A 16,384-nucleotide genomic window follows, 5' to 3' on the forward strand; every position below is an offset into this window, starting at 1 on the left:
CAAACTAAATATGGAACTAATATGTTTAGTTTCACAATTTCATTTAAATAAATAATGCTCACGCGTAGATAAAATTATAGAATCAATACATATAATAAAAAGTCTTGGTGTTGTCTATTTGTACATGAATTAGAAAATCTAAAGTAAGCAAAGATGCATTGCCACTGATTTGTTGACATCAATTCATATAAAATTTCTATATTGGTATTAATATTGTCCACTTTAGACTTCGGCGTGCATGATTTTGCTTTTGGGCTCTATCCAAAAAGTCTCATATCAATAAAGATTTTTATAAACCCATAATTCTTCTCATTTCTAGCCAATATGGGGCTTTGTTACACACCCGATCTTTCAAGCGGACTACCACCGGCCCTCCTCTCAAATGATCATCCACCTGCCATCTTCCTTACTAGGAAGATCTTGAGTACTGACTATTTCAAGAGCTTCCTCTATTTAGGTCAACTCCTCGTCATCGGAGCATGTCGCCAATCCAATAGAGATTAACTACGAATTCTATCATGAGTTTACTAATGGCTCATCACTTTTGTTTGACAATCGATGACTCTTCAACATAGCTAAGTCCAAAATATGACTCTGATACCACTTGATAGAACTATGGATACCATAAATCTCCATATTAGTACAATATTGTCCACTTTAGGCCTAAGCCCACATGGCTTTGCATTTGGACTTTACTAAAAAGGTCTCGTACCAGTAGAGATTCGTCCATACTCACGATCTTTTCAGTTCTAGCTAATAAGGGACTTTGTTTGCACACTCAACAATATCAACATGATATATAATAGTTAGATTTAGAGATTTGTTTTTTTCCTAAAGAGAGCTACATTGTATATATAGAGAAATAACAAACTATATTCATGTAAAAACTAAGTACTCTATTTTACTCATTTTCATGTACGATAGTGTTTCTTTTCTACGGGTTAAAAAAACATTTATGGTTTCTGACTTTATATGTAACAATTAAATATACCTATTTTCGTATTATGTTATATCTACATGATCAACAACCACAATTGTAAAGAATCACTCACACAATGTAATTTTTCCTTTCTCATATTAAAATTTCATATGAGTCTTTCATTTGCAATGCTTAATGTTTGACTTAGAATTTAGGAACAAAAAGGGTCGATGATAAAAGATGAGTCATTCGATAAACTTTACCTCAACAAGGAAACTATCTGTAGCGAGGCCCTTCACTTTGTTGTTAGGCAATAGGGATTCATAAAAATGGTTTGATGTCTCAAAATAACTCATGCTTCTCTATCGTGTTAGAACTTCCTATATTTAGCACCTTACTCCTGGTTCTTTCATGACTATTCTGACCTTTGTGTTGGACAAATGCTTTCCACCTTTTGTTCCTGAGCGTTATGCCTGTACAATCAATAATAGCGGTTAAAATTATTCAAATACAAATTTTGATTATTATGTAAACTGGCGGACCAATTCATTGTAGTTTACTAAATTAAATTAACAAATTAATTTTGAGAAAAATCAGATGACCAATTGGTTGACAAACTAATTGACCGGTTTGTAAAGAGTGCAAACCGATTGGTTGATTGATTGACAGGTCTATCCAAACTCTTTTTGAAATTTTGGATACATTGGACTGGATGATTGGCTAGTCGACCAACATAGCAGATAGAAGGAAATCTTTTTGACAATTTTTTTATTTAAAGAAATTGTGTCTTTTGTAAAAGAGTTATATTTAAGAGTAAATCAAAATAATATTTTTTTATATTCTCCTTAATTTAAAATATCAAACACATTCTCTAAGTGGTTAAATCAAATTATTCTCAAATCTAATTTTTGAGCGTATTATTGTTTGCTCCATATAATTCTTTCAAATGCTTGTAATATATACTAAAGTTGTTTCCATACAAATCCATAGCAATCTTATAAATAAAAGGGTTCGAATATCACTTTTAGAAAATCCTTTATAAATCTTTCAAGCCTAAGCACATCCTATCCTTCTTCATTGTTATTTTTCTAACAATAACAACTGCCGATTTTCTTTTTATTTTTCATATTATCAAATCAAATGAGTCTTTCTTTTAAGTATAAAGTTATCTCAACTCTTGGTGCTTTTGCATTTATAACTTTTATTTATGGAACAATTGGCTTGATACATCAATATTTAAGCATAAATAGTTTTCACTTTTAGCCAAACTGGCTTGATACGTCAATATTTAAGCATAAATTGTTTTCACCTTTAGCCAATGTGGCTTGGTTTATAGTCTTCCAACTCCAGTTCTAGCTCTAGATCGTCAACCAAATCAAGCCAATAAGATCAAACCTTATACTTTCTTTTTGCCCTTATTAACCTTATTAACATTGTGGCGCTTGAGCATGTAGCAATATTTCGAGTCAGTGGAGGTATTGAAAGATTAGATAATAATGTGAATGACTTTTTTTAAGAGGCATACTATAAGTAAAAATGTGTCCTCTTCATGAAGCTGACATGATCCTTTTAGTTTCGGCAGCACATATATACAGATTAATTGACACCCACGTTGACATCTTTTTTATTTTGATTGCATTTACTCTAAGCTACAATTGTACTCATGTTTTGCCAGACTTCCATATATGGGTTATTTAATATGTACTTTGTATATCTAAATGCGGTTTTTATTCCATTTACAGTAATAATTTTTGCATTAAAAAACTATTTCTATTATTATAATCAACTAGAAGAAGAAGAACAGAAAGAAAGAAAAAGGTGGTACTATTTATGATTGTAAATCTCTTACAACAGAAAAATATGCATAAAGACTAGGGATCCTACCATCCTTTATTTCTTGTTCATGTTGTGTTTTATAATGCTCTTGTTTAATGAAATCTTCTTGTTCATTTTCTTTGACAATTTATCAATTTAATTATTATATCCAATGTTTAAAATATTTTGTTTTGTGATATTGTGTTTAAGCAATTCAAGTTTTAGCTTTTTTTATTTTTTCTAATTTGATTTCTTAGTTTATTCATCATTCCTATTATATTTGACTATTAATATATTAATATTTTCAACTGCAATCTCACGTCCAATATATTTGAGTTTTACTTTGTCTAAATATATCTTAATGAATTTTATAGTCTACAAGGCCACTAAACTACAATTATTAATCAGCCAATTTCCATCCCTTCATCAAATCAATAAGAACAATGTGCAAGCTAGCCACAAACATGACATCAAAAGTGGGTCTGCAAACGGTTGATTCGGTTTCAAACCGAACTGAAATCCTATAAAACCGATTGAGCCGAATCGAAAAATTTCAGTTCAGTTCAGTAACTTGATTTAGATATTATAATTTGAGTTTATATTTTTACTTAATGTGATTATTTTAGCTTGGTGAATGGCACTCTCAAACTTTTATTTAAGAAACAGGTTCAATATCCACCGTTATACTTTTCTCCTTTCTTTATATAATTATTTATCTTAATTTGATAATATTTTAAAATAGAAAAAAAGCTTATTGTAAGTTTATTATCTTTTTATATTAAAAATCACATCACTAACTTTCGTTTTTTATATATCAAATTAACTTATGAATGTAATCAAATTTGTTTGATAGACTAGTTGAATAGTTATTGTGTACACAATTTATTAAATATTGTAATAATGTATATACTTTTTTTTTATTTTTTATTCATTATATATAAAAACTAATATTTATGTAACACCCCAACTCAAACTTCCCATTGAATAGCAATATATATATATATAACTTTATAAACATAATTTACTACTTAGTTACAATATACATTCATACAATTTAAGTGGCATGACATACTTAATATATATAAGAAATATTTATACAGTAGTTTAATTCACACAAGTTCCCAAAATGCCCCAATGCTTTAGATAACTCATATTTGGGTAATAGTTGATAGGTTAACAAAATCAGCGCACTTTTTACCTATTCAACAGAATGATTCATTGGATAAGCTAGCCAACTTGTATGTGAAAGAAATTGTTAGGTTGCATGGTGTACCTATCTCCATTGTTTCAGACAGGGATCCTCGGTTTACATCTCATTTCTAGAATAGCTTACAAGTGGCAATGGGAACTAAATTGCATTTCAGTACTGCTTTTCATCCTCAAACAGATGGGCAATCTGAGAGAACCATTCAAACTTTTGAAGACATGTTACGGGCTTGTGCATTAGAGTATAGCGGAAATTGGGATGAACAGGTACCACTTATGAAATTTGCTTATAATAATAGTTTTCATTCTAGTATTGGTATGCCACCATACGAGGCATTATATGGGAGAAAATGTAGAAGCCCTATATGTTGGGATGTAGAAGGGTTGAGACAATTGGAAGGTCCTGACATTATTCAAGAAACAGTAGACAAGATACAAGTTGCGAAGCAGTGTATCAAGGCCACACAAGATAGACAAAAAAGCTATGTAGATAAACACAGAAGGGAAATTGAGTATGAAGTTGGGGATAAGGTTTTCTTGAGAGTATCACCATGGAGGGGTATCCTTCGATTTGGTAAACAAGGTAAACTAAGTCCTCGATATATCGGGCCGTATGAGATTTTAGAGCGGGTTGGTCCTTTAGCCTATAGACTTGCATTACCCCAGAGTTAGCTCAAGTACATAATGTTTTCCATGTTTCTATGCTTCGACGATATCGATCTGATCCTAGCCATGTCATCAAGACACCATAAATTGAAGTTTCTGAGAAACTCACATATGTTGAAGAACCGATTCATATATTAGACCGACAGGTTAGAAAATTAAGAAACAAGGAAATTCCTATGGTAAAGGTGAAATGGAGTCAACATTCATCTAAGGAAGCAACTTGGGAAGTAGAGAAGCATATGATAGATAAATACCCGAGCTTATTTGGCATGTCTGTTGGCGATTAGTTAATTTCGAGGACGAAATTTTCTAAGTGGGTAGGAATTGTCACAACCAAATTTATTTATTTATTTTTTATTAATAATTAATATTCATTAGCATGTCATTAAATATGTCATTTGCATCATGATTATATATGATCTTTTTTATTATATTATGTGGTAGATAAATAAATTATTTAGTTACATATTGATTTAATTGAAAAGTAATGATTTTGGACTAAATTGGAAAGTTAGAAAGAAAGAGGATTAAATTGTAATTTGCCTATTTCTACACCAATATACCACCTCTTTCATTTGTTTTTATCTACGTAAGCTTTCCAATTTCCTTTTCTTCTTTATCTCTCTCATTTTTCTCCTTTCCTTCTTCAACTTTGATTTTTCAAATCAAACTCTACAAAATTTTTAGTAAGTGAAAATCAAATTGTTCTTTTAAGCTTGAAAGATTTGGGCTTTCTTAATTAAGGAAAACAAAGGTGAGTAATTTTAATTGCTTGATTTTGCTGTAAATTAGGGTTAATGATATGAAATTGTTGATGATTATGTGTTTTGGAATTGTTTAATCAAGAGTAAACATGCTTTTACTTGTGATCTCGAAGCTGAAATTTCTGGGCAGATATTTCACTTATGATTTCGTGACCTTAGAGGCTTTATCTCGTAAATTTTCAAACATGAAAGTTGTAGGTATATGTCTCAAGAATATCTCTGTAAAATGGTTTTGCAGATTGTTGAGTGAGTAGGAACTTATGAGGTTCGATTTTGCTGCTGCTCTGTTTTTAGTTCAGCAGGTAACCTGGTTTTTGTGCTGACATTTTGAGGCATTTAGAGGCTGAACCAAGCAGAGAGTTAAACATGAAAGGTGTTCATTTATATATCTAGTACATGTCTGCAAAATTTTATAATTTTTGGTTGAGTATAACGTGAGATATGTTGAACTTAATATGGCCTGCCCGAAACTGTTTTAAGCAGAAATCGGGCTTAGGATTCAGAAATTTGTTGCTAATTTTGTGTTTCACAACTTGAGCTAGAGAAGTCCAAATTGAGTAAAATTAGTGTCTATAGAAACTTTAGAATGTTAAATTTATATCTGGAGAGTTTCATCAGAAAATTCATTCGTTTAATTGGTTATTTAATAGGAAACTTTTTGCTGTTCTGTTTAGATGGAAATTTGAGCAGCTGTATAGAAAATGCCATAACTATTTCTATACCAATGATTTTAAAGTAATTCTTTCTGCTATGGTTTCTATAAAAATGGAAGTATAATTCTGGAAAATATGAGATTTTTATCAATTGTACATAAGTTTTGGTATAATTTCTAAATCAGTACCTACAAGCTGCCTTCATCAACAAATATGTTGATTTGTTGTCATTCATCTCATGCATCATATTAATATCTAGAATATATGTTATTTTGTTGAAATGTGATTTTTTATTAATAGTAAATATATATATATATATTTATGCCTTGTGATTGAATTGTATTTGTATTGAATATGTGAATAGGTTCATCCAAAGGCAAGGAAGTGGTAAGAGAAAAAGAATAGGATTACTTTGTTATCCTATAACTTTTGGTAAGTATTTAATAGACTAAACTTTGTGTATATTGAGTAGGAACTGCTGTTTGATTACTTGATAATTTTTTGGTTGACTGAGTTGATATTAGTTATATTTTTGGCTTGTTGTAAAGTGAATTGATTGTGATGTGTTGTGAAGTGAATTGATTGTGATGTATTGTGAAGTGAAATGATTGTGATTAAGGATTGATGACTCTTGTATGGATATTGTGTGATCGGGAAAGCTGAGCCGGGCGGATAGTCTTGTCAAGTGGTTACTGAAATTTAAAAATGTGAGGAAATGTAAGGATGAGTCATCTGATCCTAATTTGATAGAAATAATATGGAATTAAATTATTTGACTTGGTTGAGTTTGAGATTATTTGCATTACGTGAGATGAAATTATATATTTATGAGAATAACTGAAATGGTTGATTTTGTGATTGTTAGTTAAGTGTTGGTATAATTTTCTGTATTGATAAAGATTTGATAATTCTAGCCTAATATACTATAGTTTAGTAAATTAAATGCTTATTGAGTCGCTAGCTCATTCCTTAACAAATTTTTTTTTCAGGTTAGTGCAGTTGTAGATAGCCTTAACTGTGCATTGCTCTCTTTGCATCAGTCAATATTATCAGGTGGGCCAGAGGAGTTATCTAAAGCATTGGGGCATTTTGGGAACTTGTGTGAATTAAACTACTGTATAAATATTTCTTATATATATTAAGTATGTCATGCCACTTAAATTGTATGAATGTATATTGTAACTAAGTAGTAAATAATGTTTATAAAGTTATATATATATATATATATATATATATATATATATATTGCTATTCAATGGGAAGTTTGAGTTGGGGTGTTACAATTTATCTTTGAGCTTAACAACCAAAATTTCATGTAATTGAACTCAAAAATATTTTTAAAAGAAAAATAAATGTCTATCTGATGTACAAAGTAATTTTAATTAAACTAAAAAATTAGAAAGAAAAAAAGAAGAAAATAATATGTGTAATTAAAACTCGAAAATTATAAAGAATAAAAAAAAATAATGTGTTAAAAAAATACAACATACAAAGTAATTTTAATTAAACTCAAAAATTGGAGAGAAATAAAGAAGAAAAGACATAAGTTTCTTCCATTATTAGGTGAGAAAAATATTTCTTATCTTTTAATATGGTGTGTCTGGTAGCATTGTCTGCAAGACATAAACTTGCATCATTTATTCTTAATCTTACTAATGATTGAATAGGATCCATAATAAATCTTTATAAAAATAAAATATATTTATAAGAAATAAAATAATAATTCAATAAAAGCAATCTAAAGTACTTAAAAGTAAATAAGTTACTAACACTATAAGCTATTGTTTGAATAAAAGACTAAAAAAATAATAATAAAGAAAAATATAAATCAAACTAAAGACCTAAAAAGATACATAATTTTACGTTGTCATCGTCGATCAAAAGATTAATTTTTCCTTCAATCTTCAAAGAAATCTAACACATCTAAATATGTGAGATCAGCAAAATCATCATCTTTTTTGCCAATTTTGCCTCTATATTTTTGCTTTTCTTCTTCAAAGACTCTTGATATAAATCAGTAAGGTGCTTTAGTGTACGACAGGTACAATATCAATTCCCTTTCATGCCATATAAATAGTATTGATTTTCTGAATTTTACTTTGTTCCATTGTTCTCTTCATGATGCTTCCACTTCTGGTGGAAATGTGCATTATTATGTCTAACATTATTATTGTTGTTATTATAATTTCAGCTATAACCTCGGTCACGTCATCGACCACGATTATTGTTTCGTCCTCTTGCTCATCCATGCCGAATATTGTTATATGTTGTTTCATTCACATATGGGAATGGAGCATAGATAGTTAGGCAAGTTTCATAATTTTTCAATAAGAGTTCATTATTTTGCTCAGCAACAAGAAGACATAAAATTAATTCAGAATATTTCTTAAAATCTTTTTATTGATATCGCTGTTGCATGAGTATATTCGAGGCATGACAAGTAGTAAATATTTTCTCTAACATATAATGGTCAATAATATTTTCTTCACGTAATTTCAATTTAGAACTAATTCTAAGAACTTCAAAGTTATATTCACTTATAGTTGTAAAATCTTCCAATCGTAAATGCATCCATTTATATCGAGCCTTTGAAAGGATGACCGATTTATGATGGCCATATCGTTCTTTCAAATTTTTTCAAAGAATTAATGGATTTTTAACAGTCAAATATTCAAGTTTAAATCCTTCATGAAGATAATGACGAAGAATAATCATCGTCTTATACGATTTTGTAGAGATTCTTGATTTCCATCGTTGATTTTGTTTCCTAAGACCTATAATATCGAGATATCTCGGCATCTAGTATCTACAATAAATAATTCTTGTATGAAATCTTGAGTGTCACAAATTCAAGTTTTGTGAAATTTGACATTTTCTATACAAAAATAAATAACATGTCAATTAGTATCAATCTTTTAGACTAATATATTTAGTTCTTCAGAAATATAAAAATATTAATACTTTTATAAATTGAGATATCATATTTTAAGATACTTAATCTTTCAGGCCTTTAGACTCAAAATTGTTCAGTTTACCTTAGTTATTTATTTAATTTAGTTATTCAAGAACTAAACCTAATACTATTTCTTTAGAAACTAAAACTTATAATATAGTTCTTCAGGAACTAAATATAACACTAGTTCTTCAGGAACGAGAAACTAATCAACATAAACTAACAAATAATATATCTATAACCATGGTCATGTTATAAAAGGAATTTCATTAAAAACAAAACTATATTGATAATGAAAAGAAAAGGAAAAAAATCTACGAAAATGCACATAAAATTAAAATGCAACATAAAACAAGATACTATTGTTAATTTGGACAAAAGTATTAACAAGATTCTGGACAAACTCAAGGTAATAAATAAAAAATTGGCATTGCACATTCAAATGAAAAGTAATAAATATATATTTTAAAAAATAGAACTAAAGATGGGATCTTATAAATTCAAAATGAATATGTATAATTTGTATCTAAAATGGTGAACGGAGAAAAAAAATTCAAAATATGTATATAAAAATAATAAACCAAGATTTAAGCATTAATAGGATGACTATAAGCCCATTATGTCAAAAAAAAGTGCAAGATATCGATAGAAATAGAAAACTTAAATACAATACCATAAAAGCAAAACAAATAATATGTGTAGCAAGATTAAAATCTTTTCAAAATATATATTATATATATAATAATTATATTATGTAAAAAAAATGGTTTATAAAAAAATGAAAGTTGCAATTTTACCTTGAGTTATTGAATTGTATCATTCCATTGATTGTAACATTTATAGGTATTAAGAGTCATAGAGATTAGATGTCATTCATATCAAATTGTTATTTATTTTGCAGACATTTATATATTTAGTTTATACAATTTTTTTCTTTATTAAAATTGAATCAAACCGAACTGTAATCTATGGGAATTTTCAAGATTAAAACCGAAAACCAAACTGAATTTACAAAAACCGGACTAAATATTTTATTCAGTTCAATTTTCGGTTTTACCTGAACAGTGCACACCCCTAACCAAAAGCCATGGTCCCTAGAAGCAAACAATAAATATACAAATACTCGTAGTAAAAATATAAAGACGTATCTTCAACAAATTTTGCAATAGTACTAACTAAACATACACTCAAATTAACAAATGATTTACTTAGAATTTAGGAACGGAAAGGAATCGATGATAAAAAAAAAATCATTCAATAAACAAACTTCTATAAGGTAACCGTCTGTAGCCATGCCTTTTCCTTTCTTGTTAGGCGACATAATACTTTACTCTTAATGCTTTTGACTCTTGTGTTATTTGATTACCGTTTGAACAACGATTTTCACCTTCTGTCTTCAAGTATTATGTCAAACTGTACTTTTCCACTCTTAAAAGAAGCTATATTGAACCCATTCAAAGTGTTTAAAGGTTAAATTGGCTATAAAAGTAAGAAGGGTTCAAATTCAACCTAACTGCTAAATTCGAGAGACTAATTTAATTGAACCTTGTTCCTAGTACTAGCAATAACTGATAGAATTATCTAAATACAAAAATTTTATTGTTGTGTGAACCACTTGATTGGTTCATTGTGGTTTAACAAATTAAATTAAGAAAATAATTTTGAGAAAACCCAGATGATTGATAGGTTAACGGACTAATTGAAGAGTCTCTAAAGAATTAAAATCAATTAATTGACCGATCGACCGGTCTGTCCAAACCCATTTTTGGAATTTTGTACAGTTTGGAGCGGATGACCATTCAGTCGACTGATCCAATGGACAGAAGGAAGATTTTGATATTTTTTAAATAAAAGAAGTGCATATTTTTTAAAGGAGCAAGAATATCAAACACTTTTACTTATTTTCAGTGTTTTTTCTTTCTTACTTTAATATTATATGTTTGCATTCAAACTGGGCAACCTCTAAACAAAAGTAAGAATCTGAAAAGAGAGAACGAAGTCTTATAGAGAGCTGATTAAGTTTGGTGAAATAGTTTGTTCAGATAAGGAAAAAGGGTTTGTCCTGCATAAATTAATTTTGGAAAAACTCAGATGCTCGACTAGTTGACCGGTCATCAAAAGTTGCAAATCAATTGACTGACTGATCGACTGATTTTCCAAATTTCTTTTTGGAATTTTGAACAGATTAGACCGAATGGCCAACCAGTTGATCGATCCAATGGATATAAGGAAGTTTATGATATTTTTTTTAAGCAAAAAGGTACAAATACACCCCTTTACTTTCGCTCAAAGTGCAATTTCATGCCCAAGTTTTGGGCCATTTAAGCTCTCATCATTTTAAAAAAACAAGTCAATTAAGCCTAATAATTAACATTTTTTTTAAAAAGCATTTCTCTTTTACTGTGAAACGTGGTGGAGGTGATGCAATGTGGGTTTGCCTTGGCTGACATATAAAGTTGCTTTAAAGATTTGTTGCCATTAACGAGTGAATTCTTAACTGTTGGATTTGTAAATTAGGGTTTTCTGTGAAATAATGATTTTATATTGTGGGAATTTCCTTAGTATTATAATGAGAAATATTAAAAAATATTAACTATTGGCGGAATAGTTGAACGGTTTTTTAAGAATGCAAACCAATTGATTTTTTTAAGAATGTGAAGTATATGTTGAGTATATATTGAAGAAAAAAAATAAATATATATATATATGGTATTATTTTTGACATAAAGTAAACAAAATATATATTAATTTTAATTATATTTATATTTAAATATTAATTATATAAAATACTAATTTTTTAAATATTAAAATTATAAATGGATAACTTAATTAGTATTTATAAGTATTTTAAAAAGCTAAAAAGAATATAAAATATTAATAAAATAAAAGTAAATAACAACAAAAAATAATATATACTAAATATATATTAAGTATCTCAATCTTTTCCAAATGAAATAAAATATAAAATTAAAAAAAATTAAACGACAAAATGTATATATTTACCGATTAATAGTATATTTGGAATATTTAAAACTTTTAAAATAAAATAGAATTCAACTCAAATGTTCAATAGTAAACAGTATATATTTACTAAAATATGGCATACGTTAGGGGGTTTCTCTAGAGTGCCATTATGGTACTCTACCATTATAAGTATATTTTTTTTAATCATAGATAATTTATTAATATTATTTTAAATAATTTATTAATTATATATCTTTCTATTAATTTAAATTATCAATAAATTCATTTATAGTTTTTAATTATTTATGTAATTTAAAAATCATATAAATGAGTCTCATAATTATAAAGTACCACCGACTAAATTTAAAAAATCTATAAAAAATTTTAATAAATAAAAAATAACATATTTAGTTGATCAATTACCAAGTACTATATATAATTAACTAATCTAGTATTTAATTATATTAATAAATTATCAAAATTAAAATAAAACTAATTTTATAGGTCTATATGATACTATACATCTACGGTACATAATAATGATTCTACATTAGATATATGTAAAGTATTTGAAACTAATTCTTACAAAATAGAAAAAATGAGAAAATAAAAAATAGATATTTCTAAAAACAACCGGAGACAATTTTGAAAAAATAAAAAATGGGAGTACTTTCATAATAATTTTAAAAAAAGTTTGGATAAATGGTAAAGTTTCCTTAAAAGAAAATGGTAGAGAGTTAATCCTTTTTCTAGAAAGTCATGTGAAGTAGTCGAAGTGGGTCTTCCTTGTTTTTCTGTGTACGTGCCTTGAGAATTATATGCATGCATTATTCTGTTTGAGGGGTAGAGATAATAAGGGATAATTAAAAGAATCTGCCCCCAACCTGTGTATTAGTTTTTAATTGAAACCTTGAACGAAATTTCTTTGCAATTTGATATCCAAAGCTTTTCTGTTAGACTTTGGGCCACTATCATGTAGGCAAATACATTTCATATAATTAAGTAGGTTAACTTTAATGTTAGGCAATCTCTATTGGTTTATATTGGTAAATAATTATTGGATGGTTTAATTAAGTAGGTTAACTTTAATGTTACATTAACCCTAAAATAAAAACATTTTTAGTGGAGTTTCACCATTTCAATGAAGGTAACCTTTTAAGTGCCACGAGCTTTCCTTTATATTACTACAATGTTTTTGTTAGAGCCAACTTAATTAATCTATCGTCTGACGGTCAGTCCAATTAGTCTGCAAATAAAAAGTGACTATACACTAAAAAAGAAAAAATGTCGCGCAGGTTTACACCTCTAAGTCTAAAAATATACTAACATTAGTAGCAGATTACAAAAAATAAAAATTAAGTAAAATTAAAGCAAATTTATATTTGAAGTCTAATCTGAAATTGCTAATCAACGAGACCAAAGGCCAGAGAATCCCCCCACCTTTTGCCAAATAGTCAATTAAAACTTCTGTCACAATTTTGGTTCAATATTTATGTGCCATAATATAAAATGAGGTTTTAAACTGACTATTTAGTAAAAGATTAAGAATATCAGCAGTGAATGGTATGCTGCAAATCTCAGTGCCGTTACACATATATCAAAGCTACTGATTTATTGAAAACCTCGTGTGTGATCTCCAAGAAAAAAGGAAAAGAGAAATATTTTGTGTGTTTGCGAGTCAAAATATTAATTCAAACCCAAGTACATGCTGCATTAATGTAAGGATGTAAGAAAATAAAACATTTGAAAAAGCATTAAACTTGTCAGTGTAATATTAATTCAAACCAAATAAAGAACACGTTGCATTAATGTAAGGATGGTAAAGAAAGAAAATGTTAAACATTTGTAGAAAACATTAAACTCGTCAGTACCCACTGCGTCTCCTTCTTCCTTTCATCTTTATAGTTAAACATTTGAAAAAGAAACTATTAAACTTCTCTGCTCTTCGTCTTCTTCCTTTCACTTTACTTATCTTTATTATTTCTACTTTCTTGTTAAATATTTGAACAAACCCTTACATTTTTCAGGATCCTTATTACTTCCGTTTTATTTATCTGTTGCGATTCTTCTTTCTTACCTTTAAACATGGTAAGCATTGAAAAAGGAGAATAAAGTTTTCCGGAGAGACTATCAAGTTTAGTGAAATAGTCCATTCAAACAAAAGAAAGAGGTATTTATTATTATGAATTTGCTTGTATCAAAGTTAAAACTTTTCTTTCTCTCCTATCAAAGTTAAAATTCTCTATTTTCTCATATCAAAGTTAAAATGCCTGTCACAGTTGAGCATAAAGTTATTATGATTTATGCTGCATTTGCACTTGTTACTTTGCTTTGTGGAAGCATTGGCTTAATACATGCTTCCGTAGCTAAGCATAAAATTTCTTTTCTTCCTGAAATTTCAAAACCTGTCAAGGTTTGTAAACCTACGACTGTAGCTCAAGCTCCAGATCATCAGCCAAATCAAGCCAACGGCATCGAACCTTACAGCTTATTTAGTGCTATTAACGCTGTTAATATTTTAGTGCTTGCTTTTGTAATAATATTTCGAATCTGGGTAGGTCTTGAAAGATTAGACAATGCAGGGAAAAGTTTATTTAGATCTTAATATTTATTATACATACCAATTAGTTGTTATAATTATCTTTCAATCATCCAGTAAAAAAATCAATAAAATATTTAGAGATAAAGACATTTTCTTTTTATATTTTGATAAAAGAGATAAAAACGTTTTCAAACAAATAAAAGATAGGATCAAAATTGCAGCAATTTGATAAGGTTAACTTAGCAGTTTGAGCAGCACATGACTCTAGACTAAATTAATATATATAGAGAGAGTATGATATCATATCTCAACCTATTATTTAGTGCAATATGCTAAAAATATTGCAATTTCTACAGGAATTTGAGCTGAAAATGTTGAAAATTATAGAATATTATAAGTGCAAAACTTCTGAAAAATGTAGATTAGTCCCTCCAAGAGAAAGGGGTTCTTATCATGGTAAGTCTATTGATACTTCGTTCTTTATATATAATTGCTGCTCTTTATAAAATAGTATTGTATTAATTTTGGTGCAGGAGAACCATACAACTGCCCTTGGATAATGATGGCTTTTACTTCCTATACCTTTGGATTTATAGTTTTCTCTTTTACAAGAAATAATGTGGTGATTAATTTTATGTATTCCGGTCCTTGGCATTTTGGGTTTATGATGCTCTTTATGCCTTTTCTCCATTTAAGTGTGGCAAGTTATTTAGATTATCTTGGTCCTGTCGTGGAAAACCATGTTCTTGGACCTGTTAGAAAATTTGCAATGGTTGTTTTCAGTATATGTGCAGTTAGTACTGTTGCAAAACTTGTTGAGGATAACAAGTATTGCTACGTCTTGATCTTCTTTACTGTTGAACTACAAGCATTTGTATATTTATTGTTTGGTTCAAGGGACCATGGCAACTGGGATATTGCATTTGCGGGAAGCTTGCAGATCGGTATCATCAATCTGATGAGAGGTGGCATTGGCAATTTGCTGGTTGCTATTGTATTCTCTATTTTAGTTTGGAGGCTTGTTCACTACGGGTATAAATCCTATTTCATTGAAAAATATTTACAACATATCAAGGAATCGAATAGTGATATGAAATTAGAATCAAATGGAGAGGTGAAGTTTGAAGTTATTTTTTTGTCAAAGTCAGATGGAGAAGTAAAACTTGAATCCGATAAGAAGATAGTATCAAATGGTGACATAAAATTAGAATCTGACGGAGAGTTGAAAGTCGAGTTTACTTTTTATGAAGATATAAAACCCGAATTCAATAAGAAGGTGGATAATCTAATAATTTTTTGTTCTGAGTCCAAATATCAGAAAAGAGAAACTCTAGTTATGTTTATATTCTCCCAACAAGAATAGATATCCATTTTCTTTCTGTGCAAACATGGATAGAAAAATAAAAGAATTTCTTCTGTTTATCTTTTCTGTTTCCTCTCTTGCAAGTCCCAAATTGCATGATATACAAGTACGGGAATGCACCATTAGATTGGTGATATTGCACGAAGAACAGAGAAAGCAAACTTTATGAGAAAGAAAGAAAGGCACTAATGCGCTATGTGTTATTAATTCATTAACTTGAGCTCTTTTTACGAGTGTCAAAGCTGAAACCTGTACTAGAGAGATCTAAGTGATAATGACTGCAAATTAATTGAGATGCTGATGACTCGTTAAAAATTTTGTTTAATAAATTAAATAAGATATGCTTGTATTAATTTATATGTTCAATTAGTAAATAAATTGGTTATAAAAAATCAAAAATCAACTAGTGTTTAGCTTGTTTAAGCTCATAAACAAACTGGCTCATTTATAAAGTCATAAATAGATCTATGAAATAATTTATTTAAAAATTTAAATATTTACTGATAAGCAGATTCGTAAATTCAATTCTCTCATACATT

The 16,384-nt window shown here is 28.6% G+C and overlaps 1 protein-coding gene and 1 long non-coding RNA gene across 2 annotated transcripts; both read left to right on the top strand.

Annotated features, from left to right (window-relative positions):
• Positions 1-5,303: 5,303 nt before the first annotated feature.
• On the top strand, positions 5,304-6,432 carry LOC125370398. The gene is made up of 3 exons (XR_007216312.1): positions 5,304-5,360; positions 5,609-5,743; positions 6,388-6,432. It is a non-coding gene; the product is annotated as an uncharacterized LOC125370398 (long non-coding RNA).
• Positions 6,433-13,873: 7,441 nt separating this feature from the next.
• LOC125370321 lies at positions 13,874-15,845 on the top strand. The gene is made up of 2 exons (XM_048375352.1): positions 13,874-14,110; positions 15,016-15,845. The coding sequence occupies exon 2, from the start codon at positions 15,042-15,044 to the stop codon at positions 15,843-15,845; it is 804 nt and encodes a 267-aa protein (XP_048231309.1). The 5' UTR covers positions 13,874-14,110; positions 15,016-15,041.
• Positions 15,846-16,384: the final 539 nt, after the last annotated feature.

The sequence above is a fragment of the Ricinus communis genome, chromosome 6 (genome assembly GCF_019578655.1).
Source record: "Ricinus communis isolate WT05 ecotype wild-type chromosome 6, ASM1957865v1, whole genome shotgun sequence".
Taxonomy (NCBI): Eukaryota; Viridiplantae; Streptophyta; class Magnoliopsida; order Malpighiales; family Euphorbiaceae; genus Ricinus; species Ricinus communis.